Genomic DNA, 14,207 nt, shown 5'->3' on the forward strand with positions numbered 1-14,207 from the left:
TTTCAGTAACTATGTACTTTTTCTTCTTATTCTGTTGTCTTTCCTCATGGTGTTTTTTTAGGTTTGTTAACTTAGTTGTTGTAAAGGCATTCCTTGTTTTGTGCTCCTTTATTTATTACTTCATTTGTTTATTTTAAAATGCTTGTTCAAGTGGTGGAGAAAAGGTTTGTTATGAGCTCTTCTGCCTTTGGGTTGGTGGGTGCTTGTTATTTCTTCCAATGTTGTGTTTTAATATCTCCGATTATTATTGTAACGATAAAGCACCCATTTTTCACCAACGCGTTGATTCATGCGCTGTCGCGGTTTTGTAAAATTAGTCAGTGATGGACGATGCTTGGCTGAATTGTTCCTATGCTACAACGTCTGATTCGTCGGCACCCATAGATGTTACATCATAGGAAAGTTGCTCTAATTCTGTCACCTTGTCCTCGACGAAACTATGAACACATTCATCCAACTGCTGGTGGAGTTCGCGTGATGCGGTCTCATCGATTCCTGATTCCTGAAGAGCTCTCGACGCTTGTGTGCGGACCTGCTTTACTTTGTTTTTGAAAGACGACACGACAAGTTGTATTTCTTCCACCGCTTTCTGTCGCCGTGCTGTCGTTATAGGTGGCATTGTGATTTTTATCTTCTGTTGCTCCTTGGAGACCTGCAGGGTCCCGTCAAACCGTGTAACTCTCTGTAAAATAGGCGAGGCAAAGCTTACATTTTGTGGCACTACTTCCATTGTAGCGGCGCCCGTCTTCAAAACCTGGGCCACTTTAGTGAGAAGCACTTTGCGCCCCCCGCCCACATCCACATCCAACTGTTCCAAACATTTTGCCATATTCAACACCTTCATGGCGCTCACGTTCGCCCGCTCAAAGTGGTGTTGAAAAACTTGCTCCAATTCCTCCGGCACGTCTTCGCTGACGACTGTCTCAGCTTCTTGCAGTAAGTTCTCCTTTTCCGCCTTTTGCTCCCGTGACTTTCCCGACCGTCGCTCCGATCGTTCCTCGAACGTAAGCCGTCGAGACTCTCCACGGTCACCGCGCCGCACATCCTTCAAGCGTTGAATTGTGGAATTGAAGGGAAACGATCCAACGAGTCGCAAGGCGGTGAGTTGCTGGTGGTGCCGTGCAATATTCCACCACCGTATCGAGCCGGCTGCAGCTAGCAGCATCCGACGCATGCTTACTGCGCTGGAGTCACCACACAAGGACGGTACATTAAAAAGGCAAAGGGGGAATAAATTGGAAGACTTGTGTGAAAAGTGCAGTAAATACGTTCCTGCTCCTATCCATATAGACCACACGATAGACAATGAAGTAGAAGTGTCTGTCGTGTGATCTATATGGCGCTGACTTCCTCGAAGCCCATACACACAACTAAACATTTACGCCATTCTTAATGTTACCTCTTTCGCATCGCAAAGTGTTAGTCGCGCACTGGGTGTGTTGTGGTCCACTGTGTTTTTTTTTTTCTCTCTACAACCCGCCGGAAAAACTGTGGCTCTGCTTGCGATTATATCTCGCTCGCGCTTCCACAAGCATAGCCCAAGTATGTACCTTACTTGGCCCACGCACGTACATACAAATAAATTAATATATAAATATATATATATGTGTGTGTGGGAGACGTTCCTCTTTGATTTGTTTTTTTTTTCCTTGTTCCATAGCTCTCTCATCTCCACATATTTTCACCCTCCCCTCCGCTGCCCTGTGACGTTCCTCCCACGAGAACCAAAAGGGACGTAAATGCTAACATCTCTACAGTTGTGCAAACGACCCTTGTTATTTCCGAGTGGAGTGATGTGTGCGGCAGTGGCAGAATGCGAAAGGAGAGTAAAGGAAAATGAGTATCAGTCAAGTACGATAATTACGCCTTTGTCTCGGGTTCATTTTTTTTTTTAAAAAAAGTTAAATTTCTTTCTTTTTTCCCCTGGTGAAGACTCTTTTTCATTCCTTCTACCCATCCCATTGATCCCGGCGTTTATACTTGTTGACGACCTGCTTCATGATTTCCCATATTAGTAATTTTTATTCACGTTCCTTTTGTTGTTACGATTGTGCTTTTCCTCCCCTTTTCTGTCCACTTTCCCTTCCCTTCCCATAAGCCTCACATGCAAACTCTCACAACGTTAACTTTCCCGTACTGCCTCAGTTTGTGCGCGCGAGTTGAAAAGTGGATGTAAAGAATGAGAAACGGGTGAAAAACAGAGGGAGAACACTAATGCACGTTTCTCCAACGCTTCTCCTTTACCCCTCTCAACACACGGTTACACCACAAATTCTCGCAAAGCGTCAAAAAGATGAAAAAGACGCAACTTCACAAACGCACCAATTACGCCCTCGTCAGACGTCGTGACACAGTGAAAGACAGACTGCCGCTGGGGTCCTATCTACTCCCTCGAGACGCTTTACGACATGCACGGGCGCGGCTATGTTGTATGAACGAAGCACCTGAGAAGACGGGAAGCATAAAAACCACTAACCAAAATAAATGAGTGATGGTGTTGGCCGCCTCCTCCACAAGTAACAAAACGCACGCCCTCACGCTCACCAAAGCCGACGATTGCCTCTATTTTTCTTCTCCTTCACAGCCAAGGCCGCCGCATTCGTGGCGGCCCTCTCCTGTGCGACGGAATGTGGAATGTAAGGAACCTGAAATGCATCCCCTAGAAACTTGTGCAGCAGCTCACTGATGTCGCTCATCAGCTCTGAAGTCTGCTCTGTGACCCATACTTCCAACATGAAAGCAGCCGCTCGCACCTTCAGGGCAATACCGTTGACACTGTTGCGCACTGACCTTGACCAGGACTCCCCAACAGTGCGGCAAAGAAGATGCAACCAAGCATCGTCAACCACTTGAGGCCTTACCTTCGCCCTCACAATACCGCCATCACGATTCCTCAGATCTTCCCACTTTGGATTGATACCATCGCGGAAGAGGTACAACGTCCCAGCGCACATACGTGTTGGCTCCGGAATATTGTTGAAGACTTTCCAGAAGGAAGAGATGCAGTCCATACGAAAAACGAGCGTGGGGTCATAAGTACTTTCCCTCGTGCTGTCGGGCCCACCAACTGGAAGGTAGAAGAGACACCAGGGGTCACCAAATCTCATATCACCAGAGTCGGGAGTGAGGGTAAAAGGCGAGGGTTTCGTCATGTTGGAGCGGTTCAGCGTGCGGCGCGGCAAAAAAGCCGGCGCCGAGGCTTTCAATGAGCTGCACCTGCTAATTTCTAATACCTCCTCATCCGTTTTGTCGACACTGATCTCCGCCACAATAGGCGTTGACCCGGCCTTGGGAACTGGCGATGTTGCCGACCGCACGCCATTACTTTTCGTACATGTAGTAACCCAACTGGAGGTAGAGGGAGAACCGCTTTGCTGTTTCCGCTGCAACTCCTTCTCTACCGCAAGGTCTGCAGTTGATGTTGGCAGTGGCATAAGTGAGCCGGCCGCTGCACCCCGTGGTACGTAACTTACTGCATTAGGGCTCATGTGAAATGCCGCCGAAGGCGCATGCACGGGACTCATTCGAGTGGGTATTACATGAGTTGAAACGGGGCTACGTGTAGGCGGGGGCACCACTGTTTGCTGTTGCTGCCCTTGTGGGGGACACGACGGAGATTGAGGAGTTGTCGCCTGTGCAGAAAACCCACTATGTGTTGTGATGGTGTTAGTGGATGTCATGGAAGTTGTGAACCCAGTCTTGGGGGTAGGCAACGTAGCGCGAGCCGGTAGAGTAGTCGGTGTGGGTGCAGTTACAGCCACCGCCGACGATCTTTTCTGCCATGACGGAGTGTACTCCACCGCATCAGCACGTAAATTTTGCATCAACACTGCCGATCAGATGAAGGTCACTACCAGCCTCCTCACCGGTACTAGTATACGACGGCTTAGTTCGTTCCTACGTAAACAAACGTACGGCACGCCACAACTATATATATATTCAATTGTTTTGTTTACAACTCCACACAGTATATCCGTCGCGCTCACCTTTTACTTGCCTGGCGTACACGCCACTTTGTTTAACCTTTTTTATTTATTCTCGTTTACCTCTTCTAAGAGACACACACAATACCTCCCGTATACTGGAGTTGCTGATGTGACCCTTAAAACAGTTCGTGATACAATTACCACAGTTAATATTATTTACTTCGTATTCTTATTATTGCTTTCGTTTCCTCCGCTTATACACACGAGTGCCCCTTGGTAGTTTCGTTTCGTTCACGTGGGCTACTTGAAATTCTTCAAACGAAACAAAAAGAAAGAGGAGGATAATACCAGTATAATCTGCCTAACCACCCCTTTACTTGGTCAGTTTAATGCTATTACACAGCCTCCCACGCTGACCCTTCACGGTAATGAGATAAAAATGTAATAAGAAAAAGAGAAAGTGGGGCAAAGAAAAAAAATAGTTCAACGCTGCAGCAGTTCCACAGGGCGGTCCGGAGAAAATGAGCGATCGCACCATCGATAACAGGGGGAAAATAGTTCATATATATATAGACACGGGGATAGGATGAAGGTGTTCATCACTACCATCGCTCTCCTCTTTTCAAAGACCTAATCGGTAATTATTAATTAATGCTTTCCCATCTGTTACGGACAAACAATCGTACCATCCGTCAAAATAACAACACCAGAGAGAAGGAAAAAAACAAGGCACAAACACGAAACTCGGATAATTTCTTTCCTCTGCCCTTCACTTCACTACGGTGTCACACGCTGCGGGTCGCGCGGGAAGAGCGACGTCAGACGTACGTTGTGTAAACCAAGGTACAACATTACCACGCGCTCGAGTCCAACACCAAATCCACCATGCGGCCATGCCCCAAGTCTGAAGGAGTCCACGTAGTCGCTGACAGGTCCAAGATCCACTTGCAGCGACTGGGCGCGTTGGAGCAGCAAGGAGGCATCGTGAATACGCTGTGCACCACTTGATATCTCCTCGCCTCGGATAAACATGTCAAACGAGTTGGTGAAACGCTCATCATTGGGGCACGGCATCGTGTAGAAGGGCCGCGCAGCCGATGGAAACCGGTCCGAAATGAAGAAGTCCACTCCGTAGCGCTCCTTGACCAACTTGCCAAGGAGTTTTTCGTTGGTGGTGTTTATGTCATCAGTTGGGTCCAGCTTAGTTTCCAGTACGGTATTTAGAAGCGCAACACAGTCCGGATAATTAATGCGAAGCATGCGAAGGTTGCTATTGCGAACACGCGCCTTGTACGTGTCGGTTGGCTCCGTGTCCTCTTCAATGGCACCGACACCTAACTCTTTCATGCGTTCTGCTGACATCTGCCACACAAGTGGTTCGAACGGGTACTGCCGCTTGATGGCCTCCAACTCCGCGTTGTGTCCTGATAGGCGCTCAAACATGTGACAGAAGAGCTCTTCAGCCAAGTCAAGCACTTCGTAATAGTGCTCATTGATCCGCATCTCCACGTCAAGTCCCACAAACTCCGTCAGGTGGCGGTGGGTGTTGCTGTTCTCTGCACGGAACACGGGCCCCACCTCAAAAACTCGCTTCAAGTCACCCTGGAGCGCAATCTGTTTATAAAGTTGCGGAGACTGCGCCAAATATGCGTCACGGTTGAAGTACCCCAGCTTGAATACGTTGGCACCACCCTCGCTCGCTGTCGCAATGATCTTTGGGGAATGAATCTCCACAAATTCGCTATCAATGAGAAACTGACGGAAGTACTGCCCCACCCGAGATTGGATTCTGAATATGGCATTGGATGCGGGGGAACGGAGGTCCAACCAGCGGCACGCAAGGCGCGTATCGAAGTTGATCTTAATGCCTTCCTCATCCTCACGGCGGGAAGCGTCAGCGAGTGTAAACGGAAGCACGCGCAGCGCCTCACTCACTACATGAATGCGATTGATCCTTAATTCGATGTCCTGTTGCGAGGTGGACGTAATAGGTTGAGCTGCGATACATACGGTTCCTTCTACATCAACAACAGACTCGCACGGCAGTTGACCGATAAAATCCACCATCTCCTTCGGTACCTCCTCCGACACGGCAGCCATAGCCTGAAGGGAGTGGACTCCATCGCGCAGCACAGTGAATGCAAGCTTCCCCTTCTTCCGTGTTGTGTCAACGCGGGCACGAATAGTGACCACACGGTCGGCGTCATCCTTCGACAAGACGGCAATATCGGTGAATTTCCTTGATCCATATGTTTTGGATTGCACCAGCGGCGCGGCTCCAAAAACGTCAGCGAACCTAAGCAGAAGTGCTGCCTTCTCCGCCGCTTTAGCAGCTTCTTCAGCTAGGCGCGCTGCCTTTCGGGCTTCTTTCTCGTTTTGCTTCTTGTTAGTGCTTTTAGGCGCATTTGCTGTGGTTGCTTCATTGGCGCCCGTGTTGTCTGATTGAGCGGGGTCCGACATCTGTGAGTAAAAATTCTCCAATTACAGGCGCTACCTTCAGGTATAAGAGCACACTAATCAACTGTAAGAAACAAAGTGTGCATGGGCAAACAAAGAGAAAGGGAATGGAGAGGTAATCCTGGTCTATTTAATGCACATTTAAGCCATCTGTATAAAAGATGCAAGGAGAGTAAAATACAATGTGGAACAGAAAACCAACCAGCTGCTCGGTGTGACCGCATAAATATACCTATATATTGGCATACTCGTGAACTTCTCAGGTATGTGACAAAAATAAAAAAAATCACCAAATAATGGGTGGCAATACGTTTTCAATCCCAGGGGAGCCCTTGCGGACCGACATCGCATACGACGGTCCGCCTGCTCCTAGCCGATGCATCAATGAATGTCACAAAACAGAAGGGTTGTCTGTACTCCCGGAGGCGAAATTGCGTTGCCACATTTTAAAGCTATCCTGCTCGAGTGGCGAGCACACATCCTACCAGGGTAGCGACCCGTGCACTACAAACCCATTTGCTATTGATGGAACACATTTTAGACATCACAGTAGATCTCTTCGTGAATCCATGATACTCAACAGCACTTCGTAGCAACAATGCCATTCTTATCGACGACGATGGTGCGCACGCGACTGGGACTGCATAACCCCTTCGTACTTCAGCTTCGGCCACATCTTTTCAATTTCCTTATCATCTAGACTGTCAGCAGAGTCCCTGTGACCACCACCACCACCACCAGCCTGCACGGAGTCCTTCGAACATATAGCGCGCTCCAACTCCAACTCTGTTTGCAAGCGCTTCAGTACCATCTTCCCATCACTATTCCTCTCCTCCAGAATCAGCCACTCAGATAGGGAATTCACAACGTGGGGCAACCCCATGCGCTTTACATGCTCACGGTGAAAATCTGACAACTTGGGTAGAAGCTCATCTTCAGTGATACCTTCCTGAGGAATATACTGGTACAGTTCGAAGGCAATGTCCAGCGGTTGGCGATCGGAAGCACGTCGAATCCGAACTTTTTGGGGATCCTTCTCGGTGGGATCGTCCACCACAAAGTAGGACGGATACGAAGCAAGCCAGGCAACTACCTTTTTCGGTAGGGAATATCGCATATCAGGCCTAACAAGTTCGAGAACCTCCACAAGATTGAGTGTGCGGTTTGAAGGAAATTTATCAAAGAGCTCATTTATCACCTGTATGTGCGTGTACTCATATTGAACCTTCATCGCGGTTTGCGGGGCCGCTCTTGCGGAGGTGTCACTACCATTCCCTCTAGCGGCACCATCAGAACTGCCTTCGGTGATGACTTCTTTCTTGTCATCACCATTCCCCTCCGACGACAGTGATGTCGGATCCTTCTTATGATGAGGAATCCACTTCGCCACCTGTAACATATCTTGTGAAAGTGACAGTGACTTCCCATGAGCCCGCAGGAAACCTGCAAAGCTCTTAAACTCACGCTTAATCAGCTTTTTTTGGTCTCGTGTGAGCTGCTCATATAGGGAGGTGATACTCACCCACTGTGGAATGTCACTACAGCACACCTGCTCCTGCACCATCTTGGCAACATCCGGTATGGGTGAGTTATCGAGCGTGTAATCGTTAAGAGCCAGAGGCGCCAAATGTGGAGGGCGACGGCGGATCATTCCCTCAATGACCTGAAAATGCTCTGGGAACTTCGATGCGATCGCAACTAACCCACCTTGACAATCGAAATAAGGATGAAACAGCACATCCTCAGGAACGCTCTCCTCAACTTGGTCAATAAGCGTAAATTCACTTGGCACAAGGGCCTTTAATCGTTCCAACACCGGCACTCGTTCCTCCAAGCGCACGTGCACGGCTGGGGGGGCCGCTGCTGGTTTCAACGCAACGCTCCCATTAGATTGCTCAATAGAGTCGAGAGACACAATGTACTCAGGTAGAGCAACATAGTTGATCACGTCCCCTACGTCTGTCATCACGAACTTCTCATCCGCTGCCCCACGACGTGGATGGTTTAAATCATCACGCAACTTCACATCTGCACGTACGCCATCGATAACGCGAACATCGAAAAAGAAACGGTACCGCTTAATAAAAGACAAGAAACGGCCACGGCCGATAAAATATTTCCTACTGTCTTCCGAGAGTATGGCCGCCACACAATGTACGGGAACGTAAAACGTCGGAATGTATTCAATGAACGTCAAGAGAACTTCTTGGGGTGATTTCCACGGCAACGCGGCGTGTGTCGACGCAACGGCTCCGGGCAACGGTGGAGGCGGGGGGAGTTTCGTTGCGGAACCCAATCGAGTCGGAGTTCCGCGGACATTCGGTAGAGGTGGGGGGACCCGGCTGGCCGCACCGCGCCGCTGCAATTCTCTCGATGCACATGTAAGAAAACTGCAGCTCCATAAGCACCGCCGCATGGGTGACAACTGTCACTGCGCTCTTAAACTATTATATTACTCCCAGGGGTGTGTGTGTGTGTGTGTGTGTGTGGAAATGAAGATGACTGCAGCGCGTCCTCCACCACCCAACAACCCCTATATTCCTTCTTAATTCTTTTCTGCAGACGCCAGCCACTGCCGCCGCAGAGTGGGTTCACTAACTCTTCCTTTCTTTTTGCGATAATGAATCCCGCGTAGTAGGTGAAAGGGAGGAGGAGGAGGGGGCAAAAGACACGTAGAGAAAACATACAGGAGTGCCAATAAACAAACAAGGGAAAAGTTGAGCAATACACAATGAAATGAGGTGTTGGGATAGCGGAAAAAAAATTACTGTTTAAATTAATTCGCAGACACGTATATGATTCCTTAACTTTCAACCTTTCATAGCCGCCCTTGCGACTGCTACTGCTTACTCACACGTTTCTGGAACTCCTTCACAGAACGTGTCCTCGCATGTTTCGCGCCCACATCAAATAATTAATTATTCGGTCGGATGTGAGCAAACCCCTAACGCTTAGACTGCCGGTCAATCACAAGTGATCACGCAGCTGTTCAGAGAAAGACTAAAGGGAAAACGAACCACCAATCCGCGGGTGGCCAAAGTTAGTCGTCCAAGCTGTGCGACAGCACGAGGAGATCTTTAACTACGTGTTTGCTCCTCAACTGTTCCCTCCTTTCGCCATAACTGGGGATGCATGCAGCTCTCGGCGAACCTCAGGTGTTATGAGGTAGTGGAAATGCTTTGAGCACACCTGCAGTAGCAGAGCGACCTGCTCAGCGGTAAAGTCTCCCTTATATCGTTGTGAGAATGAGAGCAGAGTTTGGTGCCAAAGTACTGGCAATTTCTCCTCCTTACTGTGGGATTGTATGAAGCGGTGGAAGTATGCTACAAGGGCGTCAATAGCTTGGTATGGCATCGCCATCTTCTTGTCGATCAGTACACGCAGCAGAACCGAGCGAGGACCCGAGAATGGCTGTTGCGCCAACTTGACAATAGTCACGGCTGTGGGAACTGGCGGCAAATGCATACGCTGCAGCACACTGGCAACGACCAGGGCCTCCTTCAGCGTACACTCATCGTCAGCTGCAAGTGGGAGAATAAATCCCTTATAAAATGCCACTGGTTTAAACAGCGCCTTCCTTATTGCCATGTACAGCGCCGGGTGAAGCTTCTTCTCCGCAGACATGTGCTCGTGCACAACGGGTAGGAGCACAGCTGCGTAAAACCGCTGTGCCATGCGCTCGTTAAGGTTCGCAGCGAATATGCGTGTGGCCTGGTACGTGGCGTGAGGCGACCATTCGTGTGGTTTCGTTAACATGAGCAACTGCTCCCAATTCTTTATGTTCGGCAACACCTTGAACGCCTTCGGCACCTTCCCCGAGGTGTAATTCTTCAGGATAGTACCAATAGCAGTGTACACACGCGCAACACGTGGGTCGACACGACTCTCTCCTGTTTCACCCATTCCCTCACACCCGTCACCTGAAGGGGAAGAGGCGGCTACCTTTCGGGCGTCTTCGCGTTCCTTTATCTTCTCCATAATCATGTCAGCAAGGTTACGACTTTGCACATGGGATTGAGGTTGAAACTTCTGTAGCAACCGTGCCTCCTCATCGTCAATGTCGTACATGTCAACACCCATGTCAATCTCTGACGGAATTTCTGACACAACCGACTCCGCCTCATCGTATTCAATAACAATTGGTTCTTCACTCTCATCTTCGTTTTCATAGAACCTAGTGCCGGCGTCCTCCCCATCTTCCTCGTTTTGTAGATTAACTATGGTAGGGTCGTTGTTGCAGTCGTCTCCATCGCTACTTTCTTCACCGTGAAGCCCACCACCGTCTTCCTGTTCCTCCGCAGCAATTGCCTCGATTTGCTGGCGTGCGGTTTTGAGAATTTTACTGGCCACTCGCCCTGGCAGAACAATTCCACCCTCCAAGTCAACATCTACATCATCTGAAGCTCCCGACGCTTTGCTTTCCACCGCTCCTCGCTTGGCGCTGGCAAACCGGTCGGCGTGCAGGTCTTCGCCTAGGGGATTTGTGCGGGTGCCGATGCGTCGTTTCTTTTCGCGTCCCGGCATAAATGGTGATTAGAAATTCCCTAATTTCCCAATACGCGCGTTCCCCATTCCCCGCAGGAGGTGAGTTTGTTGAAAAGAATAGAGGTGAAAGGCAGAACAAGGTGGTAGCGTTAAATATGGAGCGGTGAGTCAAAAAAAAAAAATCATCAGTAAGGCAAGCAGGAGCGAAGGTAAGGACTTAAGGAGATACCAAAGACAGAATTTCCCCAGCAAACAAGTCATGAAGTGAGGCTAGAGAATAGTAAGCGCGAACAAGAGTGTCATTACCTTCTGCCACACTCAACTTCCAGTGCCATTTACTCCACCTGACTGCGGTTTAGCATAGGTTGCACTTCTGCCTTCCGCCGCCCCTGGTGACGATACCAATTTATTCGTCTTCGGCAAGGTAAGGCCGCACCTTGTTACTAGGTAAACAACGAACACGAGCACACGTGGGAAATTAAAACGTCGTCGCGTGAACATCTGTGGGGGGTGGGGAATGGAAGGAACCTTCAGAGCGAGAAGAAAGAGGGTAAATTAAAAATGAAAACACCAAAATAAACGAGTGGTGATGGGAAGACCACTTGTTAGGGGAGAAACCTACATGATCCTCCCATTAACGTTAGCAGGGGGAGAAATTTGGCCTCCGTAAACTCATCACAAAACAACGGCATTCCACCTCACTCCCAGCGCGCCCCGCTAACACTGCCGTTGTATGAGTGCGTGCACGAACATTCACACAGTGTTATCATACGTATATTACATGTATATACGCTTATTTGTGCGAGTCAGCGCATTTGTCAATGCTTTCGGCTACATTTTGGCATTTGGGCCTGGACTTAAAGCAGAGCATCAACCCTTTAGGGCGTCTTTTCCAAACGCGGGGGAATCCTGGCGGATTCCTTCGCCTTTCCATTGCGATAACAAAGTAACCCCTCTGAGCGACGTAGAAGATCTGTCTGCACCCGGCGCAGCCGCTGCTCCTTTGCAGCCATCTCCGCGTCGCGTTCCTCAAGTATTTTCATCCATGATGAAACCTTACGGGTTAGACTCTCAACCTCACCAATGCGCCCCTGCAGCATACTATCGCGCTCCTTATGAGCTTCCAGTTCACTCCTGTACTTCCCCTCACGCTTCAGCAAAGCCGACTCCTGTTCCTCCAAGCGGCTCTCTAGTGCGGTCAACACCTTCCGCCTTTCACCAACTTCACGTTGCCGACTTTCTAATTCACTGAGGCGTTGCTGAAGAAGACGTTCCTTCCCAGAAACACTTGCCTTTCTTTCGTACACGCGTTGAAATAGCCCTTTGGTGTTCTCACATTCCAAGAGCAAATGCTGGATTTGATCAACAATGACAGTTGCGTCATTGTCACGGAGGTCAGAAATCGATGGCTCACCGGACTTCTTATTCCGCAGAGCCCGTTCCTTCTCAATTAGCTGGTCACGGGCCTCTGCCAGTTGTCGTCCCTTCTGTTCCTGTGGGAGCGACCGCGGAAAGTGGTCAAAGTCTATTGTGCTGAGCAACTTTCGAAGGGACTGCTCAAAGAATAACATCTTGTACAGTGTTGACTCCAATGTGGTAAAGACCGCCGCCCCCGGGGGTGGCGTCGGTAGTGGCGCCTGTGCTGAGACGGCTTCCAGAAGTTCTTGGCTGTCCCCACGGATGACCACTGACCCCTTCTGCGATCGCGAGTAGGACCTGATTTCTTCATCTTGCGAGTCCTCACCTTCGTATGACTTTACGTAATAAGTGGTCCAGCTTCCCGAATGTGAAGCAGCGAGCTCAGCGGCGTTTTCTCCGCGTGACAAGGTATGCGCTAAGGTGGGAGACTGCCTCCCATCGTTTTGGAGTGTATCTCCCGCCGATCCCTCCATTCCCTCTGAGAAGGCCTGCTCGCTCGCACAAGCCTCCTCATAATAATCCTCAGACTCGCTGAAGCTCAACGTGGAATCATGGTCCTCTCCGGTAATTTCTGAGGTCATCGTCACACTCCGCGATGCGAGATCCCGTTGATGACCATCTTTTGGTGGGGAGGGTGGAGGAGGAGGTGCCGCTCGCCGATCGCCACGCCGCGAATCACCGCCCACCACACGAGACGATTCAAAATCAGCCGCATTCCCCCGCTCCACATGGTACGGATGATCAGTCTTGCTTTTCCTAATGGTATGTAACGAACTATTCACGCCATTATGGCCGACCCTGATTCTTGAAGAGGACGGCGGCGACGCGGATTCCCCACCGTTAAAGGAAGTGCCTTCTTCATTGTTAGCAGTCCCAGCGACGACACCCATGGCCTCCACTATTGTGGCGTTGTACATCTCGAGACGCTCACGCAACAGTTGAATGCGTTGCGCTGAGGATAAAACCTCCTCCTTCGTCATTTCCTATATTCACCAGTTAGGGTCCCGCCACTTTCCTCTCTCTGTTTCCCTCTTTTTCTTTCTATATGCACGTACGGAAGGGTTTTCTGTGCACTTCCTCTTTCTATAGATGTATGTATGTATATATCTGTATATTCGCACCAACCAACAAAGTGCTTGATGTTGATATTCCTTTTTATCTATGTTTGTTCGCAAGATTAGCCTGGTGCACCTGCTAAACCTTCTTTCCCCCTTTTTTCTTCCCTTGTGAATATGTGGAGGAGAAAGCCTCAGAGTAAGGAAGAAACTGGGAAAATGTTCCCCCGTGTATTGCGCTATCAACTTCCTACTTTTTATACTTCTCGTTATTTTTCGTTTCTCGATTCTGGTGTCAGAGACGAAGAAGTTGATCTCTCTGGTGCTGCGTACTTCTTTACTCTTTCTACCCACGAAACGGTAACAGGATTAGGTACTGCAAAAATAGGAAAATAGGACGGGAGGAAAGCAAGCAAGGAAAAAAAAATAAGATTTACGTGGAACGTTTTTCTTCATCGTAGGGAATTATTGGCAGGGTGTACAAACAAAAAAAGAAAAAGAAAAACCAACTGAGATACATCTTCCACAAGTCTTCTCCTTCCTCTCTGTATCAAAACAAAGCAGCCAACATCGTTCAATCACCGGCCTCGAAGTGACCATATGCATTCTGTCCATTAGCACACACACACACACACACACACACACACACACGGTTTTTGAAGAAAGGAAAAAAGTAATATAGTCGAATGAGTGTGTGTGTACAGTTGAATACAATAAAAGGGATTATAAGGGAGGAAAGGCACAAAGAGGGGGAGAGGAGAACCACCAGTGCAGCAAAATGACGGCAATAACACAAACGTACGCAGTCTCATGGCAATTTATCGGAAGACAACACACGAAAAAAAAACTAACTAAAAAAAAAAAG

General features: G+C 49.0%; 6 protein-coding genes across 6 annotated transcripts; all 6 read right to left on the bottom strand.

Moving 5' to 3' along the window:
• Positions 1-349: 349 nt before the first annotated feature.
• On the bottom strand, positions 350-1,174 carry TEOVI_000071900 (uncharacterized protein; the record flags this gene model as incomplete). Its single annotated transcript, XM_067224079.1, has 1 exon — positions 350-1,174. The coding sequence occupies one exon, from the start codon at positions 1,172-1,174 to the stop codon at positions 350-352; it is 825 nt and encodes a 274-aa protein (XP_067080180.1).
• A 1,366-nt stretch (positions 1,175-2,540) lies between these two features.
• Positions 2,541-3,824, bottom strand: TEOVI_000072000 (eukaryotic translation initiation factor 4E, putative; the record flags this gene model as incomplete). Its single annotated transcript, XM_067224080.1, has 1 exon — positions 2,541-3,824. The coding sequence occupies one exon, from the start codon at positions 3,822-3,824 to the stop codon at positions 2,541-2,543; it is 1,284 nt and encodes a 427-aa protein (XP_067080181.1).
• An 879-nt stretch (positions 3,825-4,703) lies between these two features.
• TEOVI_000072100 (aspartyl-tRNA synthetase, putative) lies at positions 4,704-6,386 on the bottom strand (the record flags this gene model as incomplete). Its single annotated transcript, XM_067224081.1, has 1 exon — positions 4,704-6,386. One exon carries the CDS (start codon positions 6,384-6,386, stop codon positions 4,704-4,706), a length of 1,683 nt encoding a protein of 560 aa, XP_067080182.1.
• A 604-nt stretch (positions 6,387-6,990) lies between these two features.
• TEOVI_000072200 (uncharacterized protein) lies at positions 6,991-8,799 on the bottom strand (the record flags this gene model as incomplete). The annotated part of the gene is made up of 1 exon (XM_067224082.1): positions 6,991-8,799. The coding sequence occupies one exon, from the start codon at positions 8,797-8,799 to the stop codon at positions 6,991-6,993; it is 1,809 nt and encodes a 602-aa protein (XP_067080183.1).
• A 680-nt stretch (positions 8,800-9,479) lies between these two features.
• Positions 9,480-10,907, bottom strand: TEOVI_000072300 (essential nuclear protein 1, putative; the record flags this gene model as incomplete). The annotated part of the gene is made up of 1 exon (XM_067224083.1): positions 9,480-10,907. The coding sequence occupies one exon, from the start codon at positions 10,905-10,907 to the stop codon at positions 9,480-9,482; it is 1,428 nt and encodes a 475-aa protein (XP_067080184.1).
• Positions 10,908-11,746: 839 nt separating this feature from the next.
• On the bottom strand, positions 11,747-13,267 carry TEOVI_000072400 (uncharacterized protein; the record flags this gene model as incomplete). The annotated part of the gene is made up of 1 exon (XM_067224084.1): positions 11,747-13,267. One exon carries the CDS (start codon positions 13,265-13,267, stop codon positions 11,747-11,749), a length of 1,521 nt encoding a protein of 506 aa, XP_067080185.1.
• Between the last annotated feature and the right edge of the window lie 940 nt (positions 13,268-14,207).

Source organism: Trypanosoma equiperdum, assembly GCF_001457755.1.
Source record: "Trypanosoma equiperdum strain OVI genome assembly, contig: ctg_226, whole genome shotgun sequence".
Classification (NCBI taxonomy): Eukaryota; Euglenozoa; class Kinetoplastea; order Trypanosomatida; family Trypanosomatidae; genus Trypanosoma; species Trypanosoma equiperdum.